Source organism: Oncorhynchus clarkii, chromosome 1 (genome assembly GCF_045791955.1).
Source record: "Oncorhynchus clarkii lewisi isolate Uvic-CL-2024 chromosome 1, UVic_Ocla_1.0, whole genome shotgun sequence".
NCBI classification, from domain to species: Eukaryota; Metazoa; Chordata; class Actinopteri; order Salmoniformes; family Salmonidae; genus Oncorhynchus; species Oncorhynchus clarkii.
The window spans coordinates 16,851,429-16,865,838 of NC_092147.1; the positions used below are offsets into that span (position 1 = coordinate 16,851,429).

At 44.5% G+C, this 14,410-nt stretch overlaps 1 protein-coding gene across 3 annotated transcripts in view; it reads right to left on the reverse strand.

Annotated features, from left to right (window-relative positions):
* LOC139372885 (Janus kinase 3 (a protein tyrosine kinase, leukocyte)) overlaps positions 1 to 14,410 on the reverse strand; it is a 37,540-nt gene extending 23,130 nt beyond the window's left edge. The window contains exons 1-6 of one of the 3 annotated variants that reach the window (XR_011627516.1): positions 14,258 to 14,307; positions 13,543 to 13,765; positions 13,021 to 13,138; positions 12,665 to 12,782; positions 10,896 to 11,041; positions 10,474 to 10,786 (exon numbers count right to left, since the gene is read on the reverse strand). Coding sequence is in view for 2 of the 3 variants with exons in the window: in XM_071112772.1 (XP_070968873.1) it covers positions 10,474 to 10,786; positions 10,896 to 11,041; positions 12,665 to 12,782; positions 13,021 to 13,138; positions 13,543 to 13,765; positions 14,258 to 14,353 (1,014 nt within the window). In the remaining variant the exon portion in view is untranslated. Of the gene's footprint in view, positions 1 to 10,473; positions 10,787 to 10,895; positions 11,042 to 12,664; positions 12,783 to 13,020; positions 13,139 to 13,542; positions 13,766 to 14,257 lie in introns of all 3 variants that reach the window. The other 2 variants (XM_071112857.1, XM_071112772.1) reach the window with 2 other exon arrangements.

Below are 14,410 nucleotides of genomic sequence, written 5' to 3' on the forward strand. Positions count from 1 at the left end.
GTTTTCAAATCAAGTTAATCTGATTGGTCATTTTCAACTGTCACACTCTCACTTTTGGCTTTCTTTAAATCACCATGCATTTCATTGACTGATTTCATTTCATTGATGAGTATGTGCCTATGTTTCATGAAACAGCACTTCTTGTCCCATCAAAACAGTAACTCTGGGAGACAAGTATATCGTCGCTCCAGCAGAGACGGAAGAGGAAGCGAAACATCTGGTTCATAGACAAGTAGACCAGACGTAGCTGCTATCGCATTGGCGTCTCTGGGAGAGCCACACACCTTAAGTATATTTTTTCAATGGTAAAGACATCTTTATTTAACTTTGGCTCTAGGTTCACAAACTTCGCTCAAAGCTAGTGTACATTGATAATATATCATAATTTATAATGTTGGCTATAAATTCAGGCCCCTGTTTATTTTCAATGTCATTCTATTAGAAACTTTTATTAGAAGCGTTTTTTTGTTCGTGTGATGTTTTTAGCTTTCATGTGGCCTACTTGGGATTTCACCACCATCATTTTATCTGTTCAACAACACAGATTCAGGTCAAACTCACACAGGTTGCAACAAAGGCCTGCAGAAATGTCCATATTTCATGCCCATAGACATGGCTGTAGTGGACCCCATGCATAATCTTTAAATGGGGACAGCAAACATGTTTTTACAATCAGGAAGAATATTTGTGTGCTGGATGTGTTCAGAGTGATGATTGTATGAATATAACTTTATAGTCTATCATTCTTATTAAGATGTTTATAGAATGTATTAATTAGGTTTTAGGCATACTTAATACATGTTTGGAGTAGATTGCCTGCTGAGCTGAACTGGGGCGTGATATGAGTACAATAGTCAAGGTGTTAGAGGCAAAAATATTTTCTTAACTCTTATTTTTCTTCAAACATCATTGTTGGCCTCCCGAGTGGTGCAGTGGTCTAAGGCACTGCATCGCAGTTGCTACAGTAGCTGTGCCACTAGAGATCCTGGTTTGAGTCCAGGCTCTGTCGCACCCGGGAGCGACCGGGAGACGCATAGGGCGGCGCATAAATGTCCCAGCATCATCCGGGTTAGGGGAGGGTTTGGCCGGCAGGGATGTCCATGTCCCATTGCGCTCTAGCGACTCCTGTGGTGGGCCAGGCGTATGCACGCTGACACGGTCACCAGGTGTACGGTGTTTCCTCCAACAAATTGGTGTTTTTTTATTTTTATTTTTCTATTTCACCTTTATTTAACCAGGTAGGCTAGTTGAGAACAAGTTCTCATTTGCAACTGCGACCTGGCCAAGATAAAGCATAGCAGTGTGAACAGACAACACAGTAGCAAACTCACACATGGAGTAAACAATTAACAAGTCAATAACACAGTAGAAAAAAAGGAGAGTCTATATACAGTGCCTTGCGAAAGTATTCGGCCCCCTTGAACTTTGCGACCTTTTGCCACATTTCAGGCTTCAAACATAAAGATATAAAACTGTATTTTTTTGTGAAGAATCAACAACAAGTGGGACACAATCATGAAGTGGAACGACATTTATTGGATATTTCAAACTTTTTTAACAAATCAAAAACTGAAAAATTGGGCGTGCAAAATTATTCAGCCCCTTTACTTTCAGTGCAGCAAACTCTCTCCAGAAGTTCAGTGAGGATCTCTGAATGATCCAATGTTGACCTAAATGACTAATGATGATAAATACAATCCACCTGTGTGTAATCAAGTCTCCGTATAAATGCACCTGCACTGTGATAGTCTCAGAGGTCCGTTAAAAGCGCAGAGAGCATCATGAAGAACAAGGAACACACCAGGCAGGTCCGAGATACTGTTGTGAAGAAGTTTAAAGCCGGATTTGGATACAAAAATATTTCCCAAGCTTTAAACATCCCAAGGAGCACTGTGCAAGCGATAATATTGAAATGGAAGGAGTATCAGACCACTGCAAATCTACCAAGACCTGGCCGTCCCTCTAAACTTTCAGCTCATACAAGGAGAAGACTGATCAGAGATGCAGCCAAGAGGCCCATGATCACTCTGGATGAACTGCAGAGATCTACAGCTGAGGTGGGAGACTCTGTCCATAGGACAACAATCAGTTGTATATTGCACAAATCTGGCCTTTATGGAAGAGTGGCAAGAAGAAAGCCATTTCTTAAAGATATCCATAAAAAGTGCTGTTTAAAGTTTGCCACAAGCCACATGGGAGACACACCAAACATGTGGAAGAAGGTGCTCTGGTCAGATGAAACCAAAATTTAACTTTTTGGCAACAATGCAAAACGTTATGTTTGGCGTAAAAGCAACACAGCTGAACACACCATCCCCACTGTCAAACATGGTGGTGGCAGCATCATGGTTTGGGCCTGCTTTTCTTCAGCAGGGACAGGGAAGATGGTTAAAATTGATGGGAAGATGGATGGAGCCAAATACAGGACCATTCTGGAAGAAAACCTGATGGAGTCTGCAAAAGACCTGAGACTGGGACGGAGATTTGTCTTCCAACAAGGCAATGATCCAAAACATAAAGCAAAATCTACAATGGAATGGTTCAAAAATAAACATATCCAGGTGTTAGAATGGCCAAGTCAAAGTCCAGACCTGAATCCAATCGAGAATCTGTGGAAAGAACTGAAAACTGCTGTTCACAAATCCTCTCCATCCAACCTCACTGAGCTCGAGCTGTTTTGCAAGGAGGAATGGGAAAAAATGTCAGTCTCTCGATGTGCAAAACTGATAGAGACATACCCCAAGCGACTTACAGCTGTAATCGCAGCAAAAGGTGGTGCTACAAAGTATAAACTTAAGGGGGCTGAATAATTTTGCACGCCCAATTTTTCAGTTTTTGATTTGTTAAAAAAGTTTGAAATATCCAATAAATGTCGTTCCACTTCATGATTGTGTCCCACTTGTTGTTGATTCTTCACAAAAAAATACAGTTTTATATCTTTATGTTTGAAGCCTGAAATGTGGCAAAAGGTTGCAAAGTTCAAGGGGGCCGAATACTTTCGCAAGGCACTGTACATTGTGTGCAAAAGGCATGAGGAGGTAGGCGAATAATTACAATTTTGCAGATTAACACTGGAGTGATAAATGATCAGATGGTCATGTACAGGTAGAGATATTGGTGTGTAAAAGAGCAGAAAATTAAATAAATAAAAACCGTATAGGGATGAGGTAGGTAAAAATGGGTGGGCTATTTACCGATAGACTATGTACAGCTGCAGCGATCGGTTAGCTGCTCAGATAGCAGATGTTTGAAGTTGGTGAGGGAGATAAAAGTCTCCAACTTCAGCGATTTTTGCAATTCGTTCCAGTCACAGGCAGCAGAGAACTGGAATGAAAGGCGGCCAAATTAGGTGTTGGCTTTAGGGATGATCAGTGAGATACACCTGCTGGAGCGCGTGCTACGGGTGGGTGTTGCCATCGTGACCAGTGAACTGAGATAAGGCGGAGCTTTACCTAGCATGGACTTGTAGATGACCTGGAGCCAGTGGGTCTGGCGACGAATATGTAGCGGGGGCCAGCCGACTAGAGCATACAAGTCGCAGTGGTGGGTGGTATAAGGTGCTTTAGTGACAAAACGGATGGCACTGTGATAAACTGCATCCAGTTTGCTGAGTAGAGTGTTGGAAGCAATTTTGTAGATGACATCGCCGAAGTCGAGGATCGGTAGGATAGTCAGTTTTACTAGGGTAAGTTTGGCGGCGTGAGTGAAGGAGGCTTTGTTGCGGAATAGAAAGCCGACTCTAGATTTGATTTTTGATTGGAGATGTTTGATGTGAGTCTGGAAGGAGAGTTTAGAGTCTAGCCAGACACCTAGGTACTTATAGATGTCCACATATTCAAGGTCGGAACCATCCAGGGTGGTGATGCTAGTCAGGCGTGCGGGTGCCGGCAGCGAACGGTTGAAAAGCATGCATTTGGTTTTACTAGCGTTTAAGAGCAGTTGGAGGCCACGGAAGGAGTGTTGTAATGCATTGAAGCTTGTTTGGAGGTTAGATAGCACAGTGTCCAAGGACGGGCCGGAAGTATATAGAATGGTGTCGTCTGCGTAGAGGTGGATCAGGGAATCGCCCGCAGCAAGAGCAACATCATTGATATATACAGAGAAAAGAGTCGGCCCGAGAATTGAACCCTTTGGCACCCCCATAGAGACTGCCAGAGGACCGGACAGCATGCCCTCCAATTTGACACACTGAACTCTGTCTGCAATGTAGTTGGTGAACCAGGCAAGGCAGTCATCAGAAAAACCGAGGCTACTGAGTCTGCCGATAAGAATATGGTGATTGACAGAGTCGAAAGCCTTGGCAAGGTCGATGAAGACGGCTGCACAGTACTGTCTTTTATCGATGGCGGTTATGATATCGTTTAGTACCTTGAGCGTGGCTGAGGTGCACCCGTGACCGGCTTGGAAACCAGATTGCACAGCGGAGAAGGTACGGTGGGATTCGAGATGGTAAGTGACCTGTTTGTTGACTTGGCTTTCGAAGACCTTAGATAAGCAGGGCAGGATGGATATAGGTCTGTAACAGTTTGGGTCCAGGGTGTCTCCCCCTTTGAAGAGGGGGATGACTGCGGCAGCTTTCCAATCCTTGGGGATCTCGGACGATATGAAAGAGAGGTTGACCAGGCTGGTAATAGGGGTTGCGACAATGGCGGCGGATAGTTTCAGAAATAGAGGGTCCAGATTGTCAAGCCCGACTGATTTGTACGGGTCCAGGTTTTGCAGCTCTTTCAGAACATCTGCTATCTGGATTTGGGTAAAGGAGTACCTGGAGAGGCTTGGGCGAGTCGCTGCGGGGAGGGGGGGGGGGGGGGGGGGGCGGATCTGTTGGCCGAGGTTGGAGTAGCCAGGCGGAAGGCATGGCCAGCCGTTGAGAAATGCTTGTTGAAGTTTTCGATAATCATGGATTTATCAGTGGTGACCGTGTTACCTAGCCTCAGTGCAGTGGGCAGCTGGGAGGAGGTGCTCTTGTTCTCCATGGACTTCACAGTGTCCCAGAACTTTTTGGAGTTAGAGCTACAGGATGCAAATTTCTCCCTGAAGAAGCTGGCCTTAGCTTTCCTGACTGACTGCGTGTATTGGTTCCTGACTTCCCTGAACAGTTGCATATCGCGGGGACTATTCGATGCTATTGCAGTCCGCCACAGGATGTTTTTGTGCTGGTCGAGGGCAGTCAGGTCTGGAGTGAACCAAGGGCTAACCATCTGTTCTTAGTTCTGCATTTTTTGAACGGAGCATGCTTATCTAAAATGGTGAGGAAGTTACTTTTAAAGAATGACCAGGCATCCTCAACTGACGGGATGAGGTCAATGTCCTTCCAGGATACCCGGGCCAGGTCGATTAGAAAGGCCTGCTCACAGAAGTGTTTTAGGGAGCGTTTGACAGTGATGAGGGGTGGTCGTTTGACTGCGGCTCCGTAGCGGATACAGGCAATGAGGCAGTGATCGCTGAGATCCTGGTTGAAGACAGCGGAGGTGTATTTGGAGGGCCAGTTGGTCAGGATGACGTCTATGAGGGTGCCCTTGTTTACAGATTTAGGGTTGTACCTGGTGGGTTCCTTGATGATTTGTGTGAGCTTAGATTGTAGGACTGCCGGGGTGTTAAGCATATCCCAGTTTAGGTCACCTAACAGAACAAACTCTGAAGCTAGATGGGGGGCGATCAATTCACAAATGGTGTCCAGGGCACAGCTGGGAGCTGAGGGGGGTCGGTAGCAGGCGGCAACAGTGAGAGACTTATTTCTGGAGAGAGTCATTTTTAAAATTAGTAGTTTAAAATTAGTAGAAGTCAACAAATGAGGGTGCCTGGGGACATGCAGGGCCTGGGTTTACCTCCACATCACCCGCGGAACAGAGGAGGAGTAGTATGAGGGTGCGGCTAAAGGCTATCAAAACTGGTCGCCTAGAGCGTTGGGGACAGAGAATAAAAGGAGCAGATTTCTGGGCATGGTAGAATATATTCAGGGCATAATGCGCAGACAGGGGTATGGTGGGGTGCGGGTACAGCGGAGGTAAGCCCAGGCACTGGGTGATGATGAGAGAGGTTGTATCTCTGGACATGCTGGTTGTAATGGGTGAGGTCACCGCATGTGTGGGAGGTGGGACAAAGGAGGTATCAGGGGTATGAAGAGTGGAACTAGGGGCTCCATTGTAAACTAAAACAATGATAACTAACCTGAACAACAGTATGCAAGGCATATTGACATTTGAGAGAGAAATACAGCGAGGCATACAGTAATCACAGGTGTTGAATTGGGAGAGCTAGCTAAACAGTAGGTGAGACAACAACAGCTAATCAGCTATCACAACAACAGCAGGTAAAATGGCGTTGACTAGGCAGGGAGGGTCGGATTAACTACACACAGAGCCTGAGTGCGGCTGGGGCCGACAGATAAAACATAAACAAGCAGAATGGAGTACCGTGATTAATGGACAGTCCAGCATGCATCAGCTATGTAGCCAAGTGATCAGTGTCCAGGGGGCAGCGGTGGATGGGGCAGGGAAGCCAGACTGGCGAGTATTATCCAGGTTAAAAAAACTGGCTGGCTGTGCAGAAGGTAAAGCCGCTAGCAGTGGCTAACAATGACTAAATAGCTTGTAGCTAGTTCGCTGGTTAGCTTCTGGAGGTTCTTGAATGTGTTCTAAAAATTAAAAATAATAGCGATTCCGTATCACATTGGGTGAGGCAGGTTACCGGAAGGTATAATCGAATTAAAAATCGAAAAGAGATTGAAAGTAAATATGGGTCCAGTGAGTGGTTGGGACGCGGCGATTCAGACAGTTAGCAGGCCTGTGCTAACAAGCTAACAGTTAGTAGGCCGGGGCTAAACAAGGTAGCAGTTAGCGGACCGGGGCTAAACAAGCTAGCAGTTAGCAGGCCGAATTAGCAAGGAAGCAGATAGCAAGGGCTAGAAAGTTAGTCTTTGGGGGACGTCGCGATGGGGTGAGTCTGTTTATGCCTCTTCATGCGGTGACATCGATAGACCGGTCGTGGGTCCGGATATTGTAGCCCAGGAGTATGCTTCGGTGGTAGCACAGGAGCTCTGGCCGGGCTAGCTTCAAGCTAAGTGGATGGAAACGCTAGCCAGGAGTAATCATCCAGGGTTGCGGTTAGCTAGTTAGCTAGTTGTGAAGATCCAGCTGAAAATGTTCCGTTTGCGGTGGGAATCCGGTGGGAATCCGGTGGGAATCCGGGGATAAAAATAATAGGTCCGTTATGCTCTGGTTAGAGTCGCGTTGTTCGAACTGGCGAGAGCTTTCCGAGCTAAAGGTTAGCTGATGACCAGTTAGCTGATGACCGCTAGCAATGGTTTGCTGGTAGTTAGCTGGCTAGCTTCAGTTGAGGGGTTCCGGATCCGAAGTAAATATAAATACTTTAGAAAAAAAAGCAGATCCGCGCTACATTGGGTTGCAGGAGAGTATTTTGAAGTTGAGGTTTAGCAAAATGTTTTAAAAGATATGCGAAGAAAAATATGTAAAAAAACGATATATACAAGGGACACGACAAGACGTCTGACTGCTACGCCATCTTGGATTCGAAATCTGGCTGGCTTCCGGGTTAAGCAGGCCATTGTAAACTAAAACAATGATAACTAACCTGAACAACAGTATGCAAGGCATATTGGCATTTGCCTTGGTTAGCGCGCACTACGCCCGGCCCGCCACAGGACACCCGGGAGGCCAGCCCAGCAGTCTTGACAAAGTCAGCCCGACTTTGTCAGAAAGTCTTTAATGATAAGAAGTAGAAGCTCAGTATTGAGAAGTCAGAATTAAAACAGAGCTTGACCAGTCTTGTTTAGTTGGCTCTGGAAGGTCATGGATCTTTACACATGCTAAATAAAATATAGTTTTTATTTGTCACCTGCGTTGAATACAACATGTGTAGGTAGACCTTACCATGAAATGCTTATTTACACGCCCTTAACCAACAATGATGTTGTGTCAAGAAGCAGTGTGGCTTGGTTGGGTCTTGTTTCGGAGGACGCATGGCTCTCGACCTCGCCTCACCCGAGGATGTACGGGAGTTGCAGTGATGAGACAAGACTGTAACTACCAATTGGAAATCATGAAATTGGGGAGAAAAAGTGGTAAAGTTTTTTTATTTTTTTTAACATCATTGTTGGTTAAGGGCGTGTAAATAAGCATTTCATGGTAAGGTCTACCTACACATGTTGTATTCAACGCAGGTGACAAATAAAAACTATATTTTATTTAGCATGTGTAAAGATCCATGACCTTCCAGAGCCAACTAAACAAGACTGGTCAAGCTCTGTTTTAATTCTGACTTCTCAATACTGAGCTTCTACTTCTTATCATTAAAGACATTTTGACTTACATGTACACTCTCGGAACAGGCCATTTTACGGTTTTGCCCCCATTGACCGAGCCACTTGGGAGCACTGTTGCCTTTCTAAATTATTGGGGAGGAGGACCCCGAGCCAAACAACCTTGTTAGCGAAACTGGCTCATAAAAATACATCAGCCTGTCCCTCTCAGGAATCCAGAGAACTGGCTCTGTTTATTCGGAAGCACTGTGCCAGGATTACCCATCTTGTTAGCCTCTTGAGCTAAGTAACACACCACTCATCAGCAAAATCTTTAAACAGGGGTTAGAAACGCTTCACAGCTGCAGGGACAGGAAGTAAATACCTTCCCCCAAACCTGGAGGAACCCCTATCAACTCTGACTACCGATCTTTCTCACAAAGTCAGCCCGACTCCCGTGGAAGTTGAACCCAGCCGGAGACAATGGTCTTGCAAACTGGTCTGAGCCAAGGCCTCCTGAGTGTGTTTCCACCCCAGGCAAAAGGACAGCACTCGTGAGAATCTTACATTTTTCATTGTGAAACCACATGCCCTAGGGCACGGTCAGAGGTTCAAACCCAGCTGGTTAGCCTTTTCAAACATACTCTTACCACTCAAGTAAGGAAGCATTAGCTACACAAGCAGAGCAGAAAGTAGTTAGCTTTCACCAAACACAAAAAACGATACCAAGACCCAAAAACTCGCAACATCTAGGGGAACGAGTACTTTCTCCTCATAACAGACACTTAATCTCCTAGCCATCATGTGCTTGAAACTGAAGAGCGAAGAATTGAGGAAATGGAGCGAGCCCCCATATTATAGCCAAGAAGGCGAGGCTTCCGAGGGCGGGCTTGGCATCGATTGGCAGGTTGGGCGTGATTTTAGTTTGCTTCAGGTGAATAGGATTGGTTATTGACTCATGTGATAGAAAAATGACATATTTACCTGATTTGTTCGATATTTAGCAATTATTTACTTAACAAACAGTGAGATATTTCTGTCCTGCTAATACTGATTTTGTCTGTCCACTCTAGCTTCCTGCAGCTAGGCTGGGTGTCATAGACATGGTTTTTACTAAAGATAGCTTGAAGCTGACAATTGATAGATGTCTCTGTGATAAAAAACCAAACAGCCAAATTCCATTCTATCATTTGTGGGGCATGTGAGACATATGTCTCTGGTCTAACTGGGCCTACATTCTATCGAGGAGATTGTGGTTGTAACTGGGATAGAGAGGAGTAGAACAAAGGCCTCAATGGTTCTTAGACATCCTGGCATCTGAGAAATTAGGCCAGAGTCGGGGGTTTAGATAACGCCAGGTGCAGATAAAGACAGGATGAGACCAAAGTGGCTCATGGTGCCCGCCAATCTATAAGCGAAGGGTGGAGCCAGCCATGGTTGAAGCATTTTTAGGTTTGGTATATAAAGACATGGTATTCTCTGTATGATTAAAGCACTCGGTCCGACAGTCAAGACTGCTGGGCTGGCCTCCCGGATGGCGCAGTGGTTAAGGGCGCTGTACTACAGTGCCAGCTGTGCCATCAGAGACTCTGGGTTCGCGCCCAGGCTCTGTCGTAACCGGCGATGCACAATTGGCCTAGCGTCGTCCGTTTTAGGGAGGGCTTGGCCGGTAGGGATGTCCTTGTCTCATCGCCCACCAGCGACTCCTGTGGCGGGCCGGGCGCAGTGCGCGCTAACCAAGGTTGCCAGGTGCACGGTGTTTCCTCCGACACATTGGTGCGGCTGGCTTCCGGGTTGGATGCGCGGTGTGTGCGGCTTGGTTGGGTTGTGTATCGGAGGACGCATGACTTTCAACCTTCGTCTCTCCCGAGCCCACACGGGATTTGAAGCAATGAGACAAGATAGTAGCTACTAAAAACAATTGGATACCACAAAATTGGGTAGAAAAAGGGGTAAAATTCAACAACAACAAAAAAGACTGCTGGGCTGACGGCTTCATTACTGCAATAATTAATAGATATTAAATAAAGATGATTGTTAGAAGAAATGACCAAGTCTCTCTCAGTACTGAATTTCCACGACACTCCCCATAGCATGTTATATCGAATGACCAACTGAAAGGGAACATTATTTATGTTTTGTGGTCAGTCAAGTAGATACAGGATGATAGTCATGATCATGACCCACAGTAGGGACTTTGCACTTTCTCTCACCAGGACATCCGCAGGGCAGTGACTTCCACTGAATTGTATACCGCTCTCCCCGGCGACCCGCATAAGGTTGAATGTTGGTTCCTTCTGCTGCAGCTGGGAGCCAGGGTGGTTCACCTGAAAGGTCTCAGTGCCGTGGGAAGGCTCCACCCCTGCCAGCTCCATCAGGTACTTCAGCTTTAGAATGCGTTCCCCCACCGAGCAGCGGCCAAGCTTCTTCAGGAACCGTTTCAGAGTGTTGCGGATTCTGTAGCGTGCAAGCCGGCTCAGTTGCTGGATTTCCTGACGATGTGTCTCGGGAAGGCATGACTTGTAACTGAAAAAAATGGTAATTGATATATTGGACACAGCCAAATAAGAAACCAAGAGACCTGTTGGCATAAAGAAATTTACTAATTTTCATACCCTCTTTTCAGTATTCATACCTGACATTCTTGCACACCTCCCTTACACTCTGGTTGTGTTCCTTAGCCAGTCGCCATAGGTCGAGCACTGCCAGGCCAAGACACTCCTCCTGGACGCTCAAGGGAGGTGAGACCCCCGCCTGGCCAGCCACAAAGTCACTACGGGACTAAAGGGTCACAAAAAATTAAGAATATACACAGAATGCAAGAAGTAGTAGAACACTTACAGTGCCTTCGGAAAGTATTCAGACCCCTTGACCTTTTACACATTTTGTTAGGTTACAGCCTTATTCTAAAATGAATTAAATTGTTTGCTTTTTTCATCAATCAACACATTGACAAAGCAAAACATGTTTTGGGATTTTTTGCTAATTTATAAAAAATAAAAACTGAAATATCACATAAGTATTCAGACCCTTTGTTGAAGCTCCTTTGGCAGCGATTACAGCCTCAAGTCTTCTTGGGTATGACACTACAAGCTTAGCACACCTATATTCAGGGAGTTTTTGTCATTCTTCTCTGCAGATCCTCTCAAGATCTGTCAGGTTGGATGGGGAGCGTTGCTGAACAGCTATTTTCATGTCTCTCCAGATTTGTTAGATCGGGCTCAAGTCTGGGCTCTGGCTGGGCCACTAAAGGACATTCAGAGACTTGTCCCGAAGCAACTCCTGCATTGTCTTGTCTGTGTGCTTAGGGTCGTTGTCCTGTTGTAAGGTGAACCTTTGCCCCAGTCTGCGGTCCTGGCCGATCTTGAGCAGGTTTTCATTAAGGAGCTCTCTGTACTTTGCTCCGTTCATCTTTGCTTCGATCCTGACTAGTCTCTGCCGCTGAAAAACATCCCCACAGCATGATGCTGCCTTACAATAATTCACGGTAGGGATGGTGCCAGGTTTCCTCCAGACGCGACGCTTAGCATTCTGACCAAAGAGTTCGTGATTGGTGCAGTGCTACAGAGATGGTTGTCCTTTTGGTTCTTGGTCACCTCCCTGACCAAGTCCCTTCTGCCCCGATTGCTCAGTTTGGCCTGGCGACCAGCTTTAGGAAGAGTCTTGATGGTTCCAAACTTTGTCCATTTAAGAATGATGGAGACCACTGTGATCTTGGGGACCTTCAATGCTGCAGAATATTTTTGGTACCCTTCCCCAGATCTGTGCCTCGATACAATCCTGTCTCGGAGCTCTACGGACAATTCCTTTGACCTCGTGGCTTGGATTTTGCTCTGATATGCACTGTCAACTGTGGGACTTTATATAGACAGATGTGTGCCTTTTCTAAATCATGTCCAATCAATTGAATTTACCACAGGTGGACTCCAATCAAGTTGTAGAAACATCTCAAGAATGATCAATGGAAACACGATGCACCTGAGCTCAATTTTGAGTCTCATAGCAAAGGGTCTGAATACTTCTGCAAATAAGCTATTTCTGTTTTTGTGTTTTTATACGTTTGCAAAAAAGTCTAAAAACCTGTTTTTGCTTTGTCAGTATGGGGTATTGTGTGTAGATTATATTTTTATATTATCCATTTTAGAATAAGGCTGTAACATATAAAAATGTGGAAAATACAAAATGTCTGAATACTTTCCGAAGGCATCCTACGTATACATGCATGTGTTCTGCCCTTTTGGACATTCTAAAGCTAATCATTCACAACAAATGGCCTTATGTAGTTTTGGAAAATCAGAATTGTGCGATAATGTAATTTCACATTATTTATTGCCATATCAAAATAGTCTATATCTAAATATGAGTTTTGGTTTACTGCAAAGGTTGGAAGTATTTTCTATGTACCTGTGCAAAGAGATAATCAATGACACAGTAGTCGAGCACTGCACTGATTCTGCCTCTTCTCAGACAGTAGCGGTATGATGTTTTTGACCCCTCTCCAAACCAGTTGGCAAAGAAAAACCTTTGTAACAACAGGGGCAATAAAAAAGTACAATTTTATACATACATGAGTCATCCAGTTCACATTCACAGCTATTAAAATCCCTTTGTATGATAAAACAGTATGGTGGTGCTATGCTGGTGCACTACACATGACTAAGACCAAATAAAGTGCAACATAATAGTTAATATTGGGCATAAAATGTATTTCTAGTCAAATGTTTATTTTTTACACAAAAATCCATAAAGTTTTTTCTCACCTGACTCTGTAGTGAATGCTAATGCTTTCATCAGTGCTGAAAACATGTGTTGGGGGGTAAAAGTTGGACAGATCATCAAACGCCAAAGCAAATAGGCTGTGGTACACTGGTAGGATTCCTAAGGAGAGAGAAAAGTTATTGTAAGAAACATTTTTTTTGCAGGTTTGAACATCCATGCTAATACGTGACTGCATTCTCAAGAAATATAAAGCGTAGAGACAGCAAGGTCCTGAAGGAAGATACACAAGGCTCCAATAAATATTTTGTAATTCCACAACAAATGGGTATGCACACTCAAAAGGTGGCGTAGTCAAGGAAATTTCCAAAATTCCTCCCTTAAAGGGGAAATCTGGGATTTAAATAACAACAAAGTGAACAACTTGCCACTTTTTTAGTAAACAGCTTAATGATGTTTATTTCACACCATATTACAATTATTCCTCAGACTGTTACAATATATGCTCTTCAACAGGGTTAAATAAAAAAATTACAACCATATCCACATAAAGACACATATCTTACCACATTTTTTTGCTGCCAGGACACAGACCCTTTCAGCAGAGATTTGTCCAGAGGATATGTTGAACGTTGTTCCCGCCTTTGTGGCAGGGAGGAAGTAGAGATGGACTTGTAAACCAGAGCCAGAACCAGACATTTGGCTGCCCCCCCTGTCCCTGTCCATTAGAGGTGCTGTCTCCTCCTCAGTGAGATCCATTGGCAGAACCACTCCTGAAACACAAATTACCTTAGAAACTGCAAGTAAATTTAGGGAAGAGGAAGGATAGTGACGTCCTAGATTTTACAAGAAGAGGATGACGTCAACAAGCTCGCTACTGAAGCCACAAGGGAAAATGAAATGTTATTAAAAGCTAGGGGTTTCCTAAACAGAGGAACTAAACCATGGGAATCTACACAAGACATTTTGTTGAATCTATTTCAACAAGACCAGGTTGAGGCTTTTTGATCAGAAAACTGAAAATATATGTTGAAAAAAATATACAATAGTAAAAAAACATACCACGTGGAGAGCAACACTCTCATTTAAACAAACCTAACATTCCAACACAGTTGTGAGTCTTAACATCCAAAGATTAACATTTGAACTGGACTCAAGCACTTAATCAATGTTGTCTTGACACTAGTGTCAGCTTGACAAAAATAAGCAGTAAAAGACATCAATTGAAGTTCAGTCTTCACCACTACATCCACACAGTATCCTATGTATGTACTCCATTACCTCAAAATATGATTGACAGCAAGGTGTCTTCTTTCTGATCAGGCATCCATGTCTTCGATGTCTCTTGTTGATTAGGCTTTTGCTTCTATGTTTCATGGTGGTGGGAGGAGGAAAGTAATACAGTTTCCTGTTTGAGACAGAGCAACATATTTC